Source organism: Pterocles gutturalis, unplaced genomic scaffold (genome assembly GCF_000699245.1).
Source record: "Pterocles gutturalis isolate BGI_N339 unplaced genomic scaffold, ASM69924v1 scaffold19230, whole genome shotgun sequence".
NCBI classification, from domain to species: domain Eukaryota; kingdom Metazoa; phylum Chordata; class Aves; order Pterocliformes; family Pteroclidae; genus Pterocles; species Pterocles gutturalis.
The window spans coordinates 72760-96774 of NW_010146331.1; the positions used below are offsets into that span (position 1 = coordinate 72760).

Here is a 24015-nt window from a genome sequence, read left to right on the forward strand (position 1 = left end):
CTAACTTCTACCTAGAAATTTTGGTCAGAGAAAGACACATAATACAAAATGACATGGGGACCGATAGCATCAGATGAAGTGGTAAGAGTTTTCACATGCACTTCACTGATGACTTAAGGACTTTAGATTGGAGAAAAGTTTGATAAAGGTTTCCATCCCTTCTCTCCTCAGCTGTGAACACGGCACAGTCATGCTGCTGAGCTAAAAGAGACACAGGATGGAGATTCTGCTCTGCTCTCCCTCAAGGCAAGAACAAACCCCCACTGACTTCCATGAAAGCTTGAGGAAGAGCAGTTCATCAGGCTTCGCTCCTCATTAAACAAAACAAGCTGGAGTGCTGGATACAGTTCGTTAGAATTAAAAAATCTTGAAAAGTAGTTCTACATCTACCTTAAATTTATGTACAAACATCCCTGAACGCAGTACCAAAGAATTTGAGGAGGAATGGGACAAATAAACAACTCAGGAAGAGATCCCATGTCACATATTACCAATAACTCTGCCTGGCTTGAAGAAGAACATGACAGGGAGAAAGGTTTGTTTTGACTTCACAGCTTCAAAATGCATGCCCATGGCAGTAGTGGCAGGGATTTGGGAGAACGGTGCACTTTCTCAGTGAACCAGTTTCCTCATATTTAGGACAAAGCATCAGCCAGCAAATGGACAGAACAATTAAACCAGTGACAGTTTTACAGCAAAATACCAGTTAGAATGAGTAAAAGCCTTCAGTACAGGTAAAACTAAAAATAATAATAAAAAATTAATTTCATGCATACACAGTTAAATGGCTTGACATGCTTATAGTCTCATCAAGCTTGCTGTTGGTTTAGTAGCCAGCAACCTCTCCAGTTGGTAAAGGTCCATGCTTTATTGGTATACTGCAGTATTAGACAGCGGTGAGTGTGAAATCAGACAGTAACTGCTGTTAGCCTACATCAGGGTATACTCACATCTTGAGAACAAAGAGTGAACATTACAGCCTGGGAAGAATACAAGGTCACTGGGCGTCAGTCCTTTGTCTAGCCTTGATCATTCCAGACAGAAATAGAGCAACATATAGAAGGATTCCCTGCTGTAGCCAGGGTTAGGGTTGGTTTGCTTTTGTTTGTTTGTATTTAAACCAACATGAGACACTGCTACAATGGAACTGAAAACATTCAGCCCCCATGTAAGCCTATGCCACAGTTACTGTCCATTTCAACAAGACATCTCCCCGAGACTGCAGTGATCCTGCTTACGAGCTACAGCAGACAGACTTGATCATCGTTGGATGCTGCCTTCATTAGGAAATGAAGGGCAATCCCATTGTGCTCAATGGAGCCCAAATGCCCAGACTTTCCCCCCTCCCTCCACTCTTCTGCTCCTCAACGTGGTGTGGCTTCTCAACTTGAGACTCCCAGACTGGTGGGGCTTTTCTCCAATTCTGAGGTGAGGAGCGCTCTACGAGACAGGATCACTGTAATAAGAGGAATTACGTACTCCCAGTACAAATAGGTATTTCTGCAGTAAAAGGACATTGAGACAGTGCTCCAAACAATGCAAGGAACAGAGGATACACCATGCTTTGAGGATAGACAGAACATTGAAAAGGCTTTTTCTCCCAGAGAGGTACATGCTGACAAAACAGTGCATACAATGAAACAAAAAATGTTTCTCTTTAAACGGTATTAAACAAATGACAAAAATGAGAATGAAGTCCCCAGCATTTTAAATTTTAAAAATTAATTTTTACTATTGAGATTTTTATATTTTTTTTTAAATCTATGCATGTGCACACACAGTGAAATCAGGAAAGGGCTGGATAAGTGAAACACTGCCAAGCTTATGAACTTTTGTTAGTGGGTCCAGGTGAGTTTTTTAGCAATAAAGGGGAAAAATAAAGATTCAGCTAATCAAAGATTTTTAAGTACCTCATGGAAAAGCAACAGGCATGAGCTCTAATATTCACTGCACTAAACTGAAAGACCTAAGTCTGATCTGGCTGTAAACCATCAAAAGCAAAAACATGTTTTCTTCTCAAAACAGGACTTGCAGCATTTTAAAAAAAACATCTAATCTAATTTTAACAAGCTTGAAAGCTCTTGAATAAGAAAGCATTCATTTTCCTTCAGCCTTCCATGTTCAGTCAGTCAGTGACAGCTGTAGCATTACTGGCTTAAGAGTTAAATTTTTATCAGTAGGAATTGTGGATTTTTATGGTTCTCAGGGGCCAAAACTTTACAAAAAAAATCATCAATAAAAGTTACACCTTAAAACTCTAATAATTCTAGAGTAAACTAAGCATTTAACGTTGTGTCATGTAAATTTATGATCCTAAGGTCTTTACCCCCTTTACTGTGATAACACAACCATTATTTACATTTACACTTGTGAAAAACATGCCTGTGAATACAAAGCTCAACCAGGTACACAGGCTTTCCAGATCTCTTAATATTTAAAAGAAAGTGCTCGCTGTTTTTAATAACAAACAACATAAAACAAGCTTATTCTACACGCTCTTTATAGACCACGGAATTAGAACAGAAGACAAAATACTCTGAAGAATTGCTACATGTCACCCAAACTAGGCTTTTAATTCACATGATGCCTTTAAGTAGAACTTCTGTATTTTAAAATATCAGTGGCACCACCCAGCCTAACCATAGGGAAGAACACAGAAGATGCCTTTCTTCAGTATCCACACGTTGCATAAGAATTATTTCCCTTATAAACAAGTAAATAAAATATGTGCGCTTGCCCAGGCATATTTCAGCAATTATAGAAATCAGTGAAATAGAAGAGGAAATATTTTGTTAATTTTAATTTCCTAGGATTTAAATTTCCCTCTTTTCCAGAACCTGACAGCATATGCAAAAATTTTTCCTAATGTAGCTTGGCTGAAACCAGAGTCTGCTGCTACTCACATTTGAGGAGTTACACATCAGTCTAATCTTTGGGACCTCCTGATGTTAACACTGTGTATCAGACACTTACAATCAGAAACCGCCAAATCATCGTGAAGTAGAAGACAGCAACAATCAGCTGTGTTTCTGACAAAAGGACTGTTCTCTCACCACTCGTGTCTGACAGCAGCTAACAAAAGAAAGGTGTATATATTAAAAATTGTTCCAGAACATTAAATTTTCCTCATATATTTAGGGTCTCTCTTATTTGGTATGGAGAAGAGCATTGATCCTCTAAATGAAGAGGAAAAAGATGCGCTAAAATGTACAGAAGCTGCCCTAGGAAACTACACTGTTCAGAGAGAGAAGCATTATTGTGACACTAAAAGGGACTTTGGCTTCCTTCATTTTATACATGCCTGAACACAGAACCTCTTTCCTTCACACCTACACACTCCCCATCTTTCCAGCCAGGAACAACCACACTGCTGAATGAGGTGAATCTCCAGTGGTCCACAGCCTTCCAGACAAACTTAAGTGACACCCAACTCCTTCAAACACACGTGGAAGTTGGGAAAAACTTGGATTGTTAATTTGTTTTTCATCATTAGACGTTAAATTGCAGCAATTAAAATTTAATTCTCAATTCACCTCTGACAGCAGTTTAATGCCTCATTATGACAAATGAGACTAGTTAAACAAACATACTATTCGACACAATTTATAGGTCAGACATCCTTTCTTCTGTTGAAGAACTGTTCCAAAAATAGCCAGAACTCATGCTAATTGCATATAAATCATACTGATGAGATCTGAGTCACTGGCTTTCAATATTCAAAATCAGGTCTGCTTCATCAGTTCAACTCATTAACAGAATTCTTGCTCTCAAAGTACCCTAACAAACTCTTGGGCTTTAAACTCTCAGAAAAAGACTGGAAAGCACACTTGCTAAAAGGAACTGTAAATAAATATCGTGGGACAGAAGAAGATAGAATTTAAAAATCCCTGCTTCTTAGTGAAGAAAAAGGAGGCGATACAAACAGGTTTTAGATCTGACTAACCCATTTTCCATTTGACTTCCTCTGGTCACCACCAAGTAATTGCATGTACAGATAGAGAAGCCAGACAGGAACTTCTGGCATAAATGCTACTGCTTCAGAATGAATACAGATGCTTCAACTAATAAAAGCTGCTCCACAAACATCTGTGCAAACGGAAACCAGCCCCACAAATATTCAAGAAGGAAAATACAGGTCCTGAAGCAGTCTGGTCTAATAAACTAGCCCCACTTAGTGAACTAATTCACAAACCATTATTTTTTCACCCTTTGCTGGCCTCTAATGATTATGTTCAGCATTGTCAACGCTGCTCTTTTGAGAAAATTCGGTCTAATTTTGCATGCCCTTGAATCTTGAAGCAAACTGGTAGACTGACATAATCTTTCAGTATATTAACATGCAACTCTTTCATTATGCTCATCCATTTACTTTATAACTGATCTTGGCTCCATATAGCTCAAATAATGGACGTGCAAATACAGCAAACCTAAAAACTTTCAGTTACATGTTGACATTTTTCAGCTACAGAAACTTCTCTTCCAATTTTTCTTTGATATGATTTGTATTTAGCGTGCACTACAATGGTTAATGGGATGGTACCTGTTAGGCAGGCCTGTGAGCTATGGGTGATTTGAGGCAACGGCAGCACTAGGCACAAATCATCTTCAGGGAACACCCCTTTCTTTCATGTGCGAGGAATATGTTTGCTAGGGGATATGGACTTAAACTGAAAACTGTGCAACCTAGGGCATTCAGGTATCAATTATTCAACACTTCATGCCTGCAATATCCTGCATTGGTCCTGGCTCCTATATCAACATGCCACTATTCACATTTCCTTCATCTAGCCAAATTTATTCCCAAATTTTACATCCCAGGTCACTGAGAAAAACTAGATTCTAGGAAAGGCTTACATGAAAAAAACCACAAAACCTCCAGAAGATCCCAGGACATAGTACATTTGAGCTGCTGGTGAGCTGGAGAAAACTCAAAACTGTCTGATGCAAACTTTTTTTCATTCACTGCAGCAGATGATTGAACATGGTCAAGTACTTGGAATAGCAAAGAAAGATTCAGAGTGCCTTTTATCCACAGACTAAGTCGCTAACCATATCTGCACATTATTTTGGGACAAACTCTTGAACTGCTTTTGCAACTAGACTTTGTATTAATCCAAATACATGGACAGAGTTGGTTCAGCACAGTGATGAGCCATCTGGACATCCCAAAAAGAGGCTTCCTCCTTGTTCTCTGGAAGGACAGAAGATGGGTGGCTTGGGACTACTCCTTTAGAATAGACATAGCTACTTGATCTTGCTGGGATTCAGCTCTCTCACTTATAGTGACTGCCTATGGTCATCTGGGCATTCAAGATTATGGGATTTAAAAGTTAATTCTTGTGAATAAAAGGTGAAGCTGAAGCACCATCAGCCATACTGCAATATCTACTGGAATTGGTGGGAGAATCAGATCTTTTACTTGGCCTAGAGCTACCTCTGTTAGACTTGACACTCAGGTGCATAGACCACTGCCATTGACCAGGGTATGCAGATTAATCAATGCTTCCAATGACTAACTTGAACTGACAGGCTCCTCTTCCCTTGAGTGCTTTGTGAACTAGAAAAATAAGAATTCCCCCATCTCATCTCATTTGCAGTCTTGCCCAAAGGTTTCTGTTCTTTCCTTCAAGGCCCTTCTGTATTTGTCCCACAGAAACAAACTCCCAGCTGAATTCTGAGGGACCTGATCCTATGCGAAAACGTCAATTTAAAACTGCTCTCTCACTTACCATTCTTGGCAAGTGCCCAGATACGAACCGCATGTCTGGTGAAGGAATTTGTCCCACAGACTGTTTTTAATTAAATGCTTGTCTACTGATATTAAATTGAACTTCAGTGGCATAAGAATGCTGAAAAAAATGATTCATCCTAAATGAAATTATTTCCTATGTAATTTACAAGCTTAATTTCTTCAAACTGGAGAAATTCCACATATGTTAAAACAACAAGCTCTCAAACATTTTGAGATGAAAAAATGCGAGATGATAAAAAACAGTCAGAGAAAAATCCTCATATTTAATTTTTGAGGATAATATTCAAAAGAAAAAAAAAGGTGTTGAGATATCTTATTAGCAACTAAGCTAACTCCAGCTACCAGCAGATCTGTTCTTGTAAAGTTATAAATCCATTATCTTTGCAGGCATACGAGAGAAGAAATCAGGCCTGAAAACATTATTTGAAAGGATGCAAAATAGTAAACACCACTTATAAAATTTTATATTCACTTAAATTCAAACAATATAAAACTTATTCACTTTTCTTAAGTACCAGAAATTACTGAAAATCCTTTTGTTGAAAATCCATTACTTGAACTCTAATTTTACTGGTTAACAAAGCGATTAATTCATCTGTCCAGATTGATATTACTTTACTATATAACTACACGTACTTTTGCTGCACAGGCAGCAAAAAACCAAAAAGATTCATGCACCCACTCCCCATGCTCACCCTATCTGCTAACGCAGGCTTCAACTATCTATATTTCATCTTAAATATTGAGAAGTTCAAGGCAATTATTTTACAGCTATTCTAAATCCAAAACACTAACCACCTTCTTCTAGAGTAATATACAAGCAAGGTTTTCCCTAATTATCAGTCTCACTGTTTCTAGGTTCATGCTTTAAACTACAGGAACAAACAAGAGCATTCCCTGTCACCAAAATATCACTGTCTAAAGAGATGCTTTAAATCATTCCTCTTCAAAAATGAGGTATCTAATCTTTAAGAAAACCAACACAATAAAAGGGATGAGTAGGTTAAAACATATTTACACGAAGATATATTTTACTACAAAAAAGTAAAGCATATAGCAAGACATGCCTAACTACTGTAGGTATCTTTGTAAATATCCTTCACTCAGATTAAACTCTGTAAAATGTGCATAGACCAAGGCATTAGAAAAATTAAAAAGACTTATTTTATTATTTCTGTAAAAACAATACTGAAAATTTTATATTGTCTAGATTTACAAAGTCTTGTAACTTGTTCATCAGTAACTATGTGGGTGGATTAATCACTGCTGCATGCATGTACTGCATGACGCAGATCACTGCAAGTGACCTGCAGTTCAGTCAATGCTCTTGTTCATCACTTAACATTCTCAAATTTAGTTCCCTTCCCCCACAAGAAAAATGCATAAAAGTTAAAATTAAGGCTAGTGTTAAACAGCATATCTTGTCTCCCAGCTCTAATAACTGCAGGACACCTTCCATACAGGAGACCTTTCATCTGGATTTTCTTAATTAACTCATAGAAACTAGAATCAGATTCTATTAGTATACAGCCTTAATTGTCAATACTTTTAGCCTGTGAAAAGGAAGTTTATGAAGAATTAGTCTCTCTGTCCTGCACGTGTGCCAAAATCTCACTACTCTATGTACAGCACAGAAGACAGTCACCCTGGACCACAGTTAGTCATTCTCTGCATCAGGGGATGAAAAATTTATGAGGTGGCACTATTAAAAAAATAGCCTATGACAGACTAAGTGGATCCTGTACAGATATAGATTTTTCATGATCAAAGCAAAAAAAATAAAATCAAACAGCCACCATCTCTAAACACCCCATCAAAAATCACCCACAACAGAACTTTGATGTCTCTGTGAATAATTCCACTGAAATAATAAGGGGAAAAAACCTCTTTCAATTAATCTTTATACCACATCGATAAAGCACAGAAAGGATTGCCTTGCTAGTAATATTCACACCACTCTTCATTAGAGCTGTTTCAGTCTAAGTTTCTTTCACTTGAATTATATCTTTCATCTTGTTTTCTTTCTTGCTCAAGGAAGAGTTTGGAGTTTCAAATTCTCCATCACCAAATCAGCCTGGAACCCACCAAAGAAAAAGCCAATACTGTCATTGTTCCTGTATACATGCCCAACTTGTACCCTCAGTTCATCAGTTAAGATTATAAAATGGGTTACGAAGATGATTAGACCAAACACATTCTTACTATGAAAAGATTTTCCAGCATATTCTAAGATATACCAAGTCTTGGTCTTAAATATCAAGCTGCTTTCATTTGGCCGTAAGTTTAATTTTTTTCCCGTAACTCTGTTGAGGCACTCATAAATTGGTCTCCTTATATGGGAGAGAAAAAAAATGTAATAGATATACACAAGAGCACAAGGTACCTACTTAATTTCATTTTTGTTTGTTTTGTCAAAATAACTAGTCAAGTGCCAAAGGAGCTACAATATATACATAAAATATGACTTCATACAAAGAACAGGTGAATGTATAAAGTCTTACAAAGGTACCTAAATCAGTAGTGATTTTCCTCTCCTCCTTTCAGAGGAGATGCATTACTGTTAAGCTTCACTGAGACTTATCCTTATTATCGTATTTCTAGTATCCCTTCCCTCTGGCTGGTCAGTACAATTATAACATTTGCAATAGCCCATACGCCGAAATTATTACCAGCCACTCTTCATTAGCCCCAGAAGATGCAATCACTGTCATAAGCAATCACAGTATCCACTGGTCTCATACGTCTTGGGTCCCTAGCAGCTGAAGACCTGCACACCATCTTCATCACTGAGGCCAACAGACACATCCTCTTCTACCTCTTCATCAAGCTGAAGGCTTCCAAGGGAGTACTTATTTCTAGGTATGGGAGAGGAACTCAACACAATGGGATTTCCAAACACCAGGGGGTTAGTGAAGGGGTTAATGATTTCTGAGTCAGAATCACTAGATTCTGTCCCACTGCTGGTGGAGCCCTCCATCATCTGTATGGCAGCCATTTGATCCATCATGCCACTGGCACGCAGCGACTGCATGACTGGGCTCTGCTTTGACTGTGCCCCAGCTGGCATACCGTTGGCCAACATCTTGCCTTCTGGAGAAGATATCTTAACCACCCCACCTCCTTTACAATGTCTCTCTGATCTATACTCCTGCCCAGGGGTTGAGGATATCTGGCTCAGGATAAATGGATCTGTAACTGATTTACTGCAGAGATTTGGGACTTTCTGTGCTTGAGGCCGTTGAGAACCTGGGGAGTATCTGCCATACCCGTGGCAGCTACTGGCATGGCTAACCTCCTCCCCAGTCTTCACCCTGCAGTCATGTCCATTTTCTGAGACATAACCCTGAGAGCCAGTTCTACTTAGGCTCATGTTAGGACTTGACCCTTTGCTACTAGGAGGCAATGGAGTGGCCAGCGGACTACGGCTCCCTGACCCTTTAAACATTTCATCAACCAGTGAGCTGTGCCTTGGCATCCTGGGGCTTCCCCCAGTGTAGAAGGAGAGATTAGCTGGGTTATCATCAAGGTACTCTTCAGAGAGATACTGGGAAGACTTTATAGAGGATGAGGAATCCCTGTATCTAGTTCTATTGCGATTTTCATCTCTATAGTGAATATAGGCACCACTGGTCAAATCACCCTCATAATTGTCATTTGTTTGGGAATATGACCAGGTTACTTGTCCTCTGAGGAGATCATACTCGCTATCTACATCACTGCAGTCAATGAAAGGAATGGAAGTGCTGCTGCCATGAGCAGCCCTGGAAGCTGGACCTGTGCTTGGTTGCTGTGACTGAGGTCTGTTCTGCTGCGTCCTGTCCTTAGCAGCCTCCTCTTCTTCCTCCACTGTTGACACCACTGCTCCATCCACCTTTCTGCCTTCCTTTGGGCTCTTCTTCATGGAAGGGCTCTTGTGCTGTCCTGTGTCCTCTGTTGAAGCCTTCAACTCCTTCCCTTGCCGGCAGCTCTGCACTGCTGCAGCATCATTTTCGTCTCCATAGGCAAAGCCAGAGCTCTGGAAAGATAAAGGAGGGAAGGCAAGGGGGAGATAAAGAGGAAGAGAGGGGTCAGAGGGGAGAGGTTTGGGAGGGAAGGGAGCCAAAGGGAAAAGGTTACATGTAATTAGGCACCAGAATTTTGCACTGCATCTTGCAGCAACATAGGAGTCCCTTGAAAGCGGAGGAGATAACCCAAGCTTCAAAATTAACTGGAGCAAAAAAAAGAGGTCTTTGATCTTAAGAACAGAAAAATACACAAGCTAAGCGAGGGAAGAAAAGGCAGACAGCATGTGGCGATATGTAAAAAGGGGTATTTGAGGTGTTTCAATGCCCTGAGGCATCCATCAACACTAAGAGCATCAGCCTATTTGCACTACTCTGAGAAGCTGGGGGGACAAAAAAGATCAATGCCTAAGACAAATTTTGCACGACCTACTTACTTACACTAAAAAAGCCATGTGTGAGCTTTTGAACACCCCACATTCAATTCCTGGAGAATACCTGACACTAACTCCTGGACTGGCTTTTCTGTACACAGAAATATGTCACATCCGCCCAGCAGCCATGTTCCATCTACCTGAGCTTGTCTTTAGCAATATTAAAATGCTAAAAGATATTTGAAAAGGGCTGCATTTATAGCAGAATTCTCTGACGTTCTTAGATTTGCAAGAACGAGAGGGCCCGTGAATATCAAAAGGAAACAATGCAAGGAAGGTGAAGGTGCAATTATTGTTCTTAAATACATTAACCTAGTAGCTTGTTCCTGCCATTTAAGCTCTACCTAATGTAAGGTTAGGTGATTAAAGGTCACCTCCACAAACACAGATGAGCACACAGAAACACTGGCAGGTGAAGCAACCTCAATAACTTAGTCATGGAAACGGAGCTCCCTGACTTGGCTCCTCTGGGGGCTGTCCCAGTAGAGCCATCAGCCATGGCCTGGGTGTGTTGGGGATGCCAGCAACTGGAAAGACCAGAGCTCATGCATATTGATTGGGTGGGTAGGTCAATGTACAATTACTAGCAAACATTAAACTGGAATCGTTGGTGAGCAGGATAACAGAGTTGGGTGCCAAGTACTGGAGCAGCCATAAGTCAGACTAGACACTGGAAAGACCATGGGGCCTGGAGGTCAATTACTGATAATGTTGTAAGTCTGACCAGCTATTGGAGAGACACCTTTGCTGTGCATGTGTCTGTGCTTGAGGTTAACAAGGCACTCAGCTGTCAGTTACTGGGTAGACTGGGTGTCTAAGGTTAATTACTATGGGCAGGGTGTGTGTTTATCTAAGTACCAGAAAATGGAGTGGGGCTGTGAGCCCAGCAGGCTCGTATGTCTAGGTACCAGCAGGAGACCTGAGGGTCCAGGGGCTTGCTACGGGACAGACTGAGTGTCTAAGACCAGTTGCAGTTGGGATCCATGTCATATATATGTATATGTATTTTCCACTAATGAATGTTCATCCTGATCACACAAAAAGGTGAACAGGATGAGACCATGGGCACTGTTTGTGCTTGTCTGAGTGCTGTTTTCTGTTTGTGTTTACCTGTGTGGCTGGCTGTGTGTATATATGTATATATATTTTATATGTACATTTATGGGGGTGCCTGTTGTGAATACATGTTCAGCCTTACTACTAGCTGGACCTGAGAACATGCAGCTGCTACGGTCTCACCAATATTGGGCTGCCGGATTTGCAAACTCTTAACGCATAACATCTATTAACATAAGACAAATACATTAGGTATCTACCAGAGATAATGGCTTAAAAGTCCAGAGCTGTACTTTTTCAGAGGAAATAATTCATCTCCCCCCTGGTTAACACAACAAAACACCTTGTCATGGGCAACCAAGACTCCCCAGTGAAGGAAAAGAATTAAACTTTTCCCAGATGCAATAACCAGCTGCAACCTAGTACCTTATCAGTAACACTCTGGATTGCAATTTTTCAGACAGTCATTAGCACAGCTCAGACAAGCTCACTATTTGTATTCATCTGGTTGTCTGGAAGCAATACTGTTCCACAGCTGACATGAACCTGTTCCACTTGCAAAACCTAAAACTTAAGACACTCAGGGCTCCTCAGCTCCCAGTTAAATGGAAAGTGAGCAGAAAACTATGCTCCTAGAGTTTGAAAACAGCAATCAGTGGAGGGTAATCTAACAAGAAATGGCTAAAAGCCATGATCTGGGGTTTCATCAACATCACTGACTTGTTTTGGCACCTCTGTATGCTGATCTGAAGGCTGTGCAGTCAGACTTCTGATGGAATGAATCTTGCTGTGTTTCCTAGAGATAAAAGGAAAATCACAGTAAGAAGCCATTTCAGTTTTTTCTACAAATAGGAATCAAGAGACATGCCTCCTATAAAACAAAACCTTTGAATAGCAGCTTTCATAAAATTTTGCTCCAAAACAGATTAACATTCCTCCGTGCTGTAAAATTTAAAAGTGTCATCTGTTGCAAACATACCATTACAAGAAAAGGGAGAGGCACTGAGGCAAAACCGGCTATCACCAGAACATGAGTCATAATCAATAAATTGTAGTTGTGGTCTTTGTGGCATTTTGGCCATTACTTTCAGCTCACCACAGGCAAGATGATTTCAGACAGAACTGGCTCTAGCAATTTGGGACCTTTCCCTGGTGACATCTGCTTTGCAGTTGGCTATATCTATTCCTGTTTCGTTCAGTTCTATTCTGAGGTGAATATATCTGTTTACATACATTAACCACATCACACAAAAGAGGGTGCAAATCAATATGGGATGAAGTTACCTGTGATGGTAGGACACTCACTGCTGAAAAACAGATTGAAGACTACTGATTTTAAGTAAACTATAGGTCGTGCCAACTTCTGCCAAATGTTCAGGACCAAAGGGATATTATACAAGTGATAAACCATCAAAACAGCAAAGAAGGAACTTTTTACTTATACTGGTGCAAAGATCCTAGAATACAACTAAACGGAAATCATTACTTTTCTCTGATTAAAACATATTGAGATAGTTCATTTATTTCCTCTCACCTTTCAAACTGCACTTTTTTGTGCCCTCCTTCTTTAACATAGTCAAGAACTTGCTTCTGAGTCCGACCACTGGAAGAAAACCACAGTGAAAATACTTAATACAATATACCACCTGGTCATCATAAACATGTATGTGGCCTGCATATGAAGTCACAGCAACCAGAAAAGTATTTGTCACTATCAGCAGAAACTCACATAAGATCATAAGGGAAGAGACCTGCTCAGATATACACAGATTTTTACAATTTTGCATGTTGCCTTTTTTTTTTTTTTTTGCTATGGAGCTATTTTTGATGCCATTTCAGAAATGCTTAAATTCAGTTGTGTGCCCTTTACAGGGTACTACATTGCTGGGAAGTCACCACAACAGAAAGTGAAGCAGGAGTTAAGTTTTCCTCTCATGAAAAAAAAACATTATTGAATCTTCTTGAGTCAAATACCAGCCTTACCTGCTATCAGTAAACCCTGCAACCAAGATGAAAACTGCTGAAATGCATTTCATGACTCAGTTGCTACTATTAAACACATCAACTGCACACATACATTTTCTGGAGAGATTCAGGCTGGAAAACTCTCTCTCCTTCTGCTACAGGCCATGAAAAAGTAGTGAGAAAGACCAGCACTTCCTATTCTGCAAAGTTATAAACTCCAAAGGCAACTGAGAGTAGTAAAGGAAACTCACACCTCAAGAATGCTCAACAGAGAACCAAATTGTTCCTGTTCATTACAGGCTTTCAACTAACTGCATTACCATAAGGCCTGGAAAAAGTTACTGAATGGATGTTGCACAGATCACAGTGAATGCAGGATGTAGCCAAAACCTGTTCTCCAAACCAGGAGGCAAGCTGAATGCACCTACAGTCTTCTATTTACTCAGGCAGAAACTTAACAAGTTCTAGCTTGTTCACCCTAACGTAGGTCCTTCCATCTTAATTAATTTACAATGCAGGCAGGAAACAACATGGGAAGAGAGTTAGAATGGCTGTATCTGCAATGCTCTTGTGCAAGGCAAATAAAGTACACGGTCTATCTCAGCAAAGAGGGTTTCTGCCTGTTCAGCCTATATCAGCTTCGCAAATGAAATAAACTGTATGAATAAAAGGATTTCTCTCCCTGGCATATATAACACAGCACCTACCATGAGGCTTCTGCCAGTGTAACAAAAAAACCCCAATAATCCAACTATTAAAAACTCTTCTACAGCTCTAACAATATCACAGGTAGACTTGGTTTTAGCATAGGTGGTCACCTCAGATAAATCCTCTGCAAGTATAAAGGTCTCAGCATAAAGAGAAGCTACTGCTTTTTAACTGCATAGAGATGGGTTTACCACAGGGACATGCAATGAAAATACAAATCTCTAATCTGATATGTAGGAAAGATCCCATCTTAGAAGCAGAGGATTCAAAGTTTGTGAAAAAGTTGCTAACTGGTGTTGCTTCGGACACAGGAGGATTTTCTTATGTGAAACCAACTGGAACCTATAAATTTCACATCTTACCTCCACAAAGTGCTTTGCAACAGCTACTACAAAATGAATGCAGGCTTTTCCCCTACAGTGTTCTTTGCACTGTTCTGGCTGAGAAGATGTGATGGAAAACATAAAGGAGCAAACTACAACGTAAAAAAGGGGAGCCAAAAATAACAGGTGGATGTGATTTTGAAATGAGGAGGCAACAGACATGTAAAGAAGAATGCAGGTCTTCCCTGAACCTGAATGATGAACCTCTAGAAAAAAGAACAGGTTTAGGCTTTGGTTTAGGTTCCTCAAAAAGCCTGAAAAAGGCATGATGCTCCACACAGATCTTCCAGAAAGACTTGCAGAAGTCTCGACTGGCCATAAGGAATTCCAGGGTGTCCTGGAACGAACTCTGAAAATTGAGATAGCATTTGCAATGTAAACAAGCAAGAAACATACATTACAGAGATGCACGACAAAGCAGGTGCTATGCTACAAAACAACCCCTTTTTCCCAAATCATTGGCCTTCAGGCTTAATAGGCCTTATCCTTCACACTTTGAGACAGCATTAATCTGCCTGGCAGTAGCACAGCTATTGCTTAAACTTCCTTTCATTGACAAATATGACAGAGATAAAGCAGTCATCTTAACACTAACGACAACTGGTGGTTTACATGCTATAACTTAAGAATCAATAATATGGTACCAGAGTTGCAGCCAGAAGACGACTATGTGATATTCAGTTTACATTTCCTTTGCTAGGATTGCTCATCTGAGATGCCAGGTTGACGCATGCGGTACCAACAGTGAACATAAGCAATTAATTAAAAAAAAAATAAAAATATTCTTGAGGTGATAAAAACATGTTCGATCTGTAAGTAAAAATTTACCAAATTACCTTTTGTCAACTTCATCAATTCCTGACAAGGACTTACATTCACATCAGGCCGTAGTTTGATAAGGAAACGTTTCCTCTTGAAGCTCAGCTTTCGAACCTTAGCCCAGTTGAAGGCATTGATCTTGGTGTGACCCTAGAGAGAACAAAGCCAGAAATGTTTAATCATTCCAGATCTGAATGGACAATTCTAAACCACTAAAGAAAGCTTGTCATAAAATAATCATCTATTCACTTCACTTGAAATTATATTTCTTATCATTCATCCACTGAAAATGCAAACCATAAGCACCTGGTGCTGTGACTGAAGGCAGGTACTTACGGTTAAAACTCTTGCACATTTATAGGACTAGGTATACTGAGCTGATGTGAAAGTACCTGACCCAGTATCACTGCACAAAACAGGGTGGCCTAGCTTTTGCCCAGATTATGTTATCTTGTTCCACTATGCAGACTCTGATTTTCAGTGGACTGTCACATTCCAGAGGTGCCTCCTTCTCTTTCTACCAGCTACAGAGAATGCAGCGAATCCAGACACCTAACATGGTCACCTCACTTTGATGCAGTAGATTTCTTTCCTCTTTGTCTGTCTACAGAGCAAAATAAACACCCCTTTAAGCATCACTTAACTGGGGGCGGGGGGGGGGAAGCACTGAAAGTTTGGTATTGGAAGTACAAAATACTGTGACTATTTTGACCTTTCATAGGGAGCAACAGAACTAAACGGAATGTAGGAGTAATGACAGTGTGATGATCTCTGCTAAATCAACCTGCTGTCTAAGAATCACATAATTAATCTCCCTTAGAATATTCAGCAGCGCTGACACTGACTTCAACATAAATGGCAGGCTTTAAAATAAGTCCGTCTGAGTACTGCTTACACCATTTGTGAGCGAAACTTTATTTTCATTCTAATGAGGTCTTCATATTTCAATTTAAACAGAAAGATGAACTTAAGGCTCTTGCCCTATGAAGTGCCTGAAGAAGGCCCTAAGCGTACTGCCAGACACCAATTGCTCAGCAGACTGCAGCAGGTCAGAGCCTGACTTCCTTTTCAGCATTCACTCTTGGAGCGCGATCCAGCAAAATTTCCAAGTTTTTCTGAAAATTCAAAAAAAAAAATCTGCTTTGAAAGTCCCTAACACGTAAGGACTGAGGTGACTGAGTTTTAGAGCTTTACAAATCAGGCCTTGGGTCTTCAACTAGCAGCTACACCTTTACAGAAGGATCCCAGCTGTCTGCTGGGACTCAGTGAGGTCCATGTTGTTTTGTGTGGACACATACTTTCAGCTATAAGACAGTCTTAATTTATAAAGCTTTGAAATTCATTAATTCAGATGATGAAAATACTGTGGGGGAGCAGAGGAAGGGCCTGAACATACAATTATTTGAGTTATGTGCATTTCTAACAACATCCTGGTGTTCTCATACTTCAAGCTATGTTTCAGTTTTGGGGTTTTACTAGCAACCCATTTAGTTGAGCAGGGATTTTTAAATCTTTTTCTTTTTTAAATTTAGATCTCAAAGCATTTGGGTCAGACATAGTTCTGGCTTTGTTTGTTGCTGTTGTTTTTCTTTATAAAAGGACTCGAGGAACCTTATAAGGTTGGAAACACTAGTATTTAAACTGAAGTGAAACAGTTAAAATGAATAGTCTTTTTTTGACAACTGTAAAAATGGACATTTTAAAGAATGGTTTTACTTACTGTTTTTAATACACAGTGAGGTAAGCAGCATCTTGGATGCTAGTAGACATAAGTCCATCTGAAGTGAAAACAGTTTACACCAGCTGACTATCTGTACCTTCACAACTCTAAAAACCCAATCTGCTATTTACCTAATGGGAACTTTAGAACAAGAATTTGACAAATTTACTAATGATGCTTCTGAACATTTACCGGGCTGACTGTGGTAGGAGAGGAGAAGAAATTTAAGGAAAATACTTTGGATCTTTTAGGGAAAAAAGTAACATTACTGGATTCAGCAACGGTGGAATGGCCAAGGCTAGTCAAGAAAATTGTAGAAACTCTGACAAAGTAACACTACAGAGAGCTTACATTCACTTCCTGCATCTTTCTCCATGTACTCCAGTTGTCCGTTGTTTTATTTGTCCCTGCTTCACACTCATTTACTATGCACCATGCCTGCAAGACCTACCTGCTCCTATATGCGGAGGTGTCAGCATGACCAACTTGCAAATTGTGAGCTGTGGCTCAGTTTGCATCTCAAACAGCACATTGTGGCTGCAGATGGAGTTCTAGCCTGTGCATGCAAATAAGGTAAGGGTCCCTGGAAGTGAAGAACCTAATGCAGCTATAAAAGGTTTAAGGTAATTGTTAGAAAAAATTTGGAAGTTCCTGAACTTTCACAACCAAATTCTTTTAGACGTGGTTGAGGTCCTGAATTCTTATTGCTGTAAGAAACCTCTCTGCTTTATAAAGTACAAAGTCATGTCCTGAGCAGCTCTAACCTGAAACACCAGAATGCCTGTGTTGGCAACAGCCAGGTTGATTTTTGTCCCTTCCCTGTCCTTGGCTGGATGCAGGCGTATTCCATACATCTCCAGCCGACGGGCAATCTCCAAAAGCTGGAAGTCAGACTCTGCTGGTGTCTGTCCCCTTGGGAAAGAAAAGAGGAAGATATACAAATTCTTCACACCAGTTAATAGAGGTCAACATGTCCTTCAGAGAACAAAGACATTTCATCAAAGTGACTGAAACCTGTCAGAGTTTTTCTATGTCCCCAGATTTATATCAGCTAGAACAACAACTTCATCTTAGTCTAAACCAATACCAAAGAATCCACAGATTTTACAGTCTATTAGAAATTTTGATTGCTCCAATTCTGAGACACCTGATACAGCTAAATTTTGAACCATTAACTTTAACAGCATTCACTACTTCTCTTTGTATTTTCCATTTGAAAAACATGCTATATTCCTAAAAAAAAACAATCATAAACAGAAGTATGTAAGGATGTTGTTTATTGTAAAAGTGAATGCAATACCAAAATGCAGTAAAAAAGAAGACATGAAAACATTAACATAAATGTTGGGAACCCATAAGCACTAAATTAATCATGACAAAATTATGCAAAAGTTTTGATTATTATTCCTACAGAACACCCTACCACTCATATCTAATTCAATATAGCTCAAAATTAAACTGTTCAAGACTTGAAGTGACCTCGACAGCAAAAAAACCAAACCTTTCTATGCCTTATTTGTAATTCTTTTAACCATCTTCCTTACTAATCTTTCTGCAGGCCTTAGGATACCAATTTGGATCATCATCTTGAATTCTTTTACCTCCAAACCCCTAATTCTGCAAGGACTTTGTGCTTTTCCTAAAACTATCATTAAGCCCTTTCTTCACCCATCTCTAAATACAGCATGGAAAGGTGAAAAAGCAACATTCAATGTCCTAGAAATCAAAAAGATCGCTGTTAGAAGTGCCTCACTGATCAGTCATCATTTGCAATCATACCCGCATGAGCAAAATCAGCAGTGAGGCATTTTGTATGAAATAGACTGTAAAATAATGGCATGCTTGAATGAATATCAAAATCAATTGCTCTTTAAGCATCTTGTTATGATGATGGGAGAAAGGCAGGAGTAACCTTCAGGAAATTCAGGCTTGAATGTTTTTCTAGAAATAATCAGTGAGAAACTCAGAGGTACAGATCTCTTTTGTACTTATGATCTAGCATGTATTTACCGTTAGAAATACTGTAAAGGAAAAGAAGGCCAACAACAAGAACAAAAAGTCTTACATGTGACTACGGTGAAATTCCATGATTTTGTCTTCTAGTGCTTCTTGATGAGGTATATACTTGTTCTTCGCTAAGTGTTCACGATCTACGGTTTCATCAAAATCCCCAATCTCAGCTATGGAGAATTTTAAGAAAAGTCTATTAAAACATTGTATCAAATCTGAATTATTCTGGCAATCCAAAAGGTGCAGACAGCTGGGAAGAGGGCAGAGAAGCAAACAGTTTCTTGCAAGCTGTGTCATGGTTTTCTGATTCAGATTCCCACTATGTTATCTTCCACACATTCCTCCCTTCTTCTCTGTGTTAGTATCTGATATGTGAAAGAATCATAGAATCATAGAATGGCCTGGGTTGAAAAGGACCATAGTGATCATCTAGTTTCAACCCCCCTGCCATACGCAGTGCCGCCAATCACTAAACCAGGCTGCTCAGAGCCACATCCAGCCTGGCCTTGAATGCCTCCAGGGATGGGGCATCCACGACCTCCCTGGGCAATAAAGAAGCCCAAGGATTCCTCCCATCCACCACAACCAAGTAAGCAGCTGTTGGCTGTCAACTGAACAAGTGAAGCCATCACAGTGCTGCCTTGACTTGTGTGCAGGATAAGGGGGAGGTGGGGTGACAGGGAGGATAGCACTAACCCAGCAGAACTCATCCATCTCTCTCACACACATGGAGGTGCTCAGGTGCCCTGGTGCAGCCAAGCACAAGCTTCCTCCCCAGGCCCATGCCCCATACTGTAATCTTTGGGGAAAAACCTGAAGAGAGATGGTTTGGTTTGCTTGTTTGAACACAGGCACATATTCCACCTCACGGGGTTACGAAACATTTGTCTTCCTCTAATTTTGCAGCAGTTTGAGACACATTCTGTCTCCCTCCTCCTCAAAGTTGCTCCCATCTGCTGCAGTTATTCAATACCGTGTGTGCAACAGTATGTCACACCCACCTTCCATTTTGCAGCCCATTCAGTGAGATTTCCTTTTTTTTTTTTTAGATGCTCACAGTTTTTGAAGGGCACTGGACTCATTTTAGCAGCAGCTATGTTACTATCTTCCCGCTTGCTATTGGAATGCTTATGAAAATCTTGCTATTAGCTTTTTCACTGAACAGTGTAGCAGCCTCTGCCTGCAAACCTGCTGGAATAATAGCTACAATGCTACAACAAAGGCTGCTACCTTAATAACGTCAGTGAGATTAAAATGCAGCACCCACAAATGAAATCCAGGTTGCAGCCAGATACGTTGTGCAGTTGACCTAGGATGCCACAGACCCAAGCTCAGATCCTTGCCTCATCCTCACCTCAGTCCACCCATGTAAAGGACCCCTTAATAAAGATCTGTATAAAATAGAGTGGTTTAGAAAAAAAGAAAGGTTTCAGATGATGTTTAAAACACTGTGGGTGATTTCTGACAAAAGTTTGCCTGGAATCAGATGTACCTGCAAATGTGGAGGGGAAGCAATTACCCTGCATAGGGAGGGAGGATGAGGACCAGAGCATCTACGAATGACAGAGCAGTAACCTTTCAACCCAAATTGCCTGCAGCCACACGATGACTTTTTATATTTTGAAGGTCAGAAGTGGAAACGAGTTGATAACCAAGACCGATTTCCACCCCCTCTCTCATCCCATCTGCTCTGAATCATTCCTTGAGACATGCAGCTACAGAAATGCTACAGAATATTTGAGAATTCTCCTTTGTAAAATGTCCCTTTTGTCCCCATCTCAGGAACAGCTCCCTTACTTGTTTTACTCGCCCCAGCATGACAAATCTTTGGGGTCCCTTTTTAACCCTAACTCAAATGAGAGGCAAGTTTCTCTTCTTTAATGAAGCCGTAAGCCCACTTAGGTTTGCAACACCTCAAATAATACAGGCCTTGATTCTTCAAAACGCAGTTCATACCCTGTATGTTCTTGTACATGGATGGACTTAAACCACCATCTGTAGGACTTGCTTCAGAGCCAAGAGAACAGAAGACTCTTACTTCACCTCTATATGATTTCTATAATGTTCTCTGCATTTGTCAACTGCAAATCCATACTCAAAATTCTCCTCCTGGCTTTCAAGCTACTTCTGAATTTGTTCTCTCTGACCTCGTACTCAACAGTCTTCTCTCCCTAGCCCTCCTTTTCCATCTTAAATGCCTTTCTAGCAGCACTCTCTCTAGAATGAAAGGGAGTTATATTTTGAATATTGTCAGCCTCACATATAACTATGTGTTTTAGCCAAAGATTTATTTCTAACGATGCTCCCTTTTCTCCTATCTTGCAACTGCATTACATCATGCTGTATTCTGTCCACATTAGCACTTCTGATATGTCTAATGCTTTGTATTTCAGTTCTTTTCCTTTAATCAGTCGATCATCTTACTTCACACACTCACTTTACTGCATCATTTGTGGTATCAAAGTGTTCTCTCACTTCTAACACTTTCTACAATGCTTTTAAAGCATTTTTAAATAGAATCTTTCAAATACAAATTTCATTCTGTAAAATACATGCTAATTTAGCAGAAACCTGTTTGCTGTCATATTATGATTTCATATAAATAACAGTCTATAACACTGACATAAGCTTGTACACATAATATAAGGGCCTCCTGGAATCAGATATCCCTCATGGAAACCGCTAATAAGGCACAGCATTGATAAGACATACAATACCTAACCTACTCCATTCTTAAATCCTTCCACTTTGATATCATTACTCTTATCAGCTGTCTAGTTTTATTTCTGTTGCAGACAAATATGCTATTTTTTTTAAGCTATTGAATAGTAAGCCAGAGAGAAAATAAATACAAAAGACAGCCACGTGGGTAAAATACAGCTATAGACCCTTATCAGAGAAAATTTTTGCAGAAAAAGGTTCGTGAGACACAAGATGGATAAATACATGAGACAGTCACAAACTTCTATCAGAGGTTTCTAGCAAACACTGTTACACAAAAAAGGGGGAAGGCAAAAATAATAAACAGCAAAAAAAGGTCCAGCTTGCAGTCAGGAGATAGTGAGAGGAAGCAGCACTGCAGGTGCATCGTGAGGCACAACATCCGTCTGCCCAAAATGGCAGTTCAGATTCTGTGAATACTGCCTCACTTCTGCCTGATGAATCTCTCACCTCTCTCCTTCTGACACAATGGAAAATCTCAATTTTTCAGTACAGCAGTATCTTACCTTACCCTCCCCATAAGGAGAGTACTACTTGATTCCTAAAATCCCAGTTCAGAGTCACTCTGTACTTCAAGCTCACAGGTAAAGGAGACAAAGAGCTAGAAAGATTTCAAATGTATCATGATCATTTCCAGCAACTGAGGAAAACTATTTAATCCAGCAGTATAAAGTATCTCAGCAGCATAAGAGCAATAGTGGTGATTCGCCATTTTTGCACACTTCAGAATGAATGTTTCTTGTTGGCCTGCACAGGTGTGTCAGGGGGAGCGGCCAGGTGTATAATGGAGGAATTTTGAAAAAAGACTGAATAAAATTTGACTTTGATCGCAGGGAGAAGGGAAAGGGATGGCTTGTACCGGTGAAAGGACATCCTGTATTTTATTGTCTTACGCTGTTGCTTTAGGAAACCAAGCTAGCAGTTGCATTCCAAGCAGTTCGGACACCAGAGCTGTAGATGGTTCAGTGACAAACTTAATAAGAGAAGAGTAAGATATTAAATGGGATCTAGTAGTAATCATAAGGAAAATAATGCAAATAAAGCATAGGAGCTCAACAGAGGATGACCATGAAGCAGTACCTCAAATGAAGAGAGGCAGATGCATTAGGGTGTCCCCTCCCTACCCTCTTTCTTTGGTGCACAGACAGTAGGAAAACTCCCCCTCCTAGAATGCAGTGTAACAAGTAATACTCAGTTCCCCCAAACAACCAAGACTTTTTTTTCATGAGATGAAAGGACGTTAGAACTAGCTCAACTGAGGAAAGAACTTCAGCTGGTGTGCTGGACACTGTTAGGGGAAAAATTAAAAGACAGGGAAAGCTTGCTAGCGAAGGATTTGGTTTTTTAAGTCTGTGCTGCAAAAATACTCAGTTGTAAAATGGTGTGAGGAACACAGAATTTCTCAGAGGCTGTTGTACAGCTTCTTATTGCTACTCAGTCACACTGGGCAATGATGACCATGGCAAATAGAAAACCACGCAAAACCTGCCTTCCCAACAGCAATTGATGAGAAACTGCACTTACACTCAGACAAAGGATCATGAGTTTTATCTATTTATCACTGAAGAACTTCTGAATGTGTTGACTACAACTTCCATACAACATCATTTCAGTGGAAATATGCAATACTGAACTGTACAATGACCATTCAAAACAATGGTCTATTACAACCATTATACATGCTACTAAGTGTTTTTTCCTAATGTTACTCTCAAGATCAGTATCCATAAAGTCTTGAAATGGAATACATATGCAGCCTTTCAAGTGATCTGGAAGCTAAAAGAAGCTTTGATGTGATGAACAAAGTTAATTTATGATTCCACTGAACAGTCTTACTGTGCATACTTTGCAGTTAAAAAAAAAAAAGCTTCAAATCTGTTGTTTTTTTCTTCCCTTCCCTATCAGTTTCCTCTTTGGAAGGAATGTTTATTTACTATGTTCTCTAGACAGCATACAGATCTCCAGGAATTTGAATGCTCTGCTGACATGATACAAAGTGTAATAAAACAGGGATTCAGGAGAAGACTTCAACCTGTTTGCCACTGCCTGCAATTCTGCTTTTTAAATGATCCTAGGCAGACTATCAAATGCAGTGCTTTAAAAATGCAAATCCAGTGTCCAGAAGCTCTGCTTTATTTGAAAAAAGTAAATTACCTATATTTGAATGCCATTATACAGAAATAAAATAAACTTTCCATATGGCTTAAAACTGTCCCCGTGGCAGCTACTAACAGGTAACCCAGCAAAGCATGTCCAACCAATCATCCTGTTTATTCTCCTGGAAAGGAGAAAAAAGGAAACTTACACTGTACTATGTGTGAGATTAAGAGGGCAGTGCTGGTATCATTACAGGTTAGCCTTCCCTGTGCCAGGTCCTGCTTCACTTGCAATGCAAATAGGTACCTGCAAAACAAAAGTGAACAAAGAGTTATGCGAAGCATGAGGG

At 39.8% G+C, this 24015-nt stretch overlaps 1 protein-coding gene across 1 annotated transcript in view; it reads right to left on the bottom strand.

Annotated features, from left to right (window-relative positions):
- FARP1 (FERM, RhoGEF (ARHGEF) and pleckstrin domain protein 1 (chondrocyte-derived)) overlaps positions 1 to 24015 on the bottom strand; it is a gene marked incomplete at its 5' end in the record, with an annotated part of 69973 nt that overhangs the window by 37522 nt on the left and 8436 nt on the right. The window contains 8 exons of the mRNA XM_010085711.1: positions 9527 to 9767; positions 11955 to 12039; positions 12778 to 12849; positions 14488 to 14648; positions 15173 to 15268; positions 17603 to 17750; positions 18904 to 19018; positions 23875 to 23972. Coding sequence (XP_010084013.1) covers positions 9527 to 9767; positions 11955 to 12039; positions 12778 to 12849; positions 14488 to 14648; positions 15173 to 15268; positions 17603 to 17750; positions 18904 to 19018; positions 23875 to 23972 — 1016 coding nt within the window. The remainder of the gene's footprint in view (positions 1 to 9526; positions 9768 to 11954; positions 12040 to 12777; positions 12850 to 14487; positions 14649 to 15172; positions 15269 to 17602; positions 17751 to 18903; positions 19019 to 23874; positions 23973 to 24015) is intronic.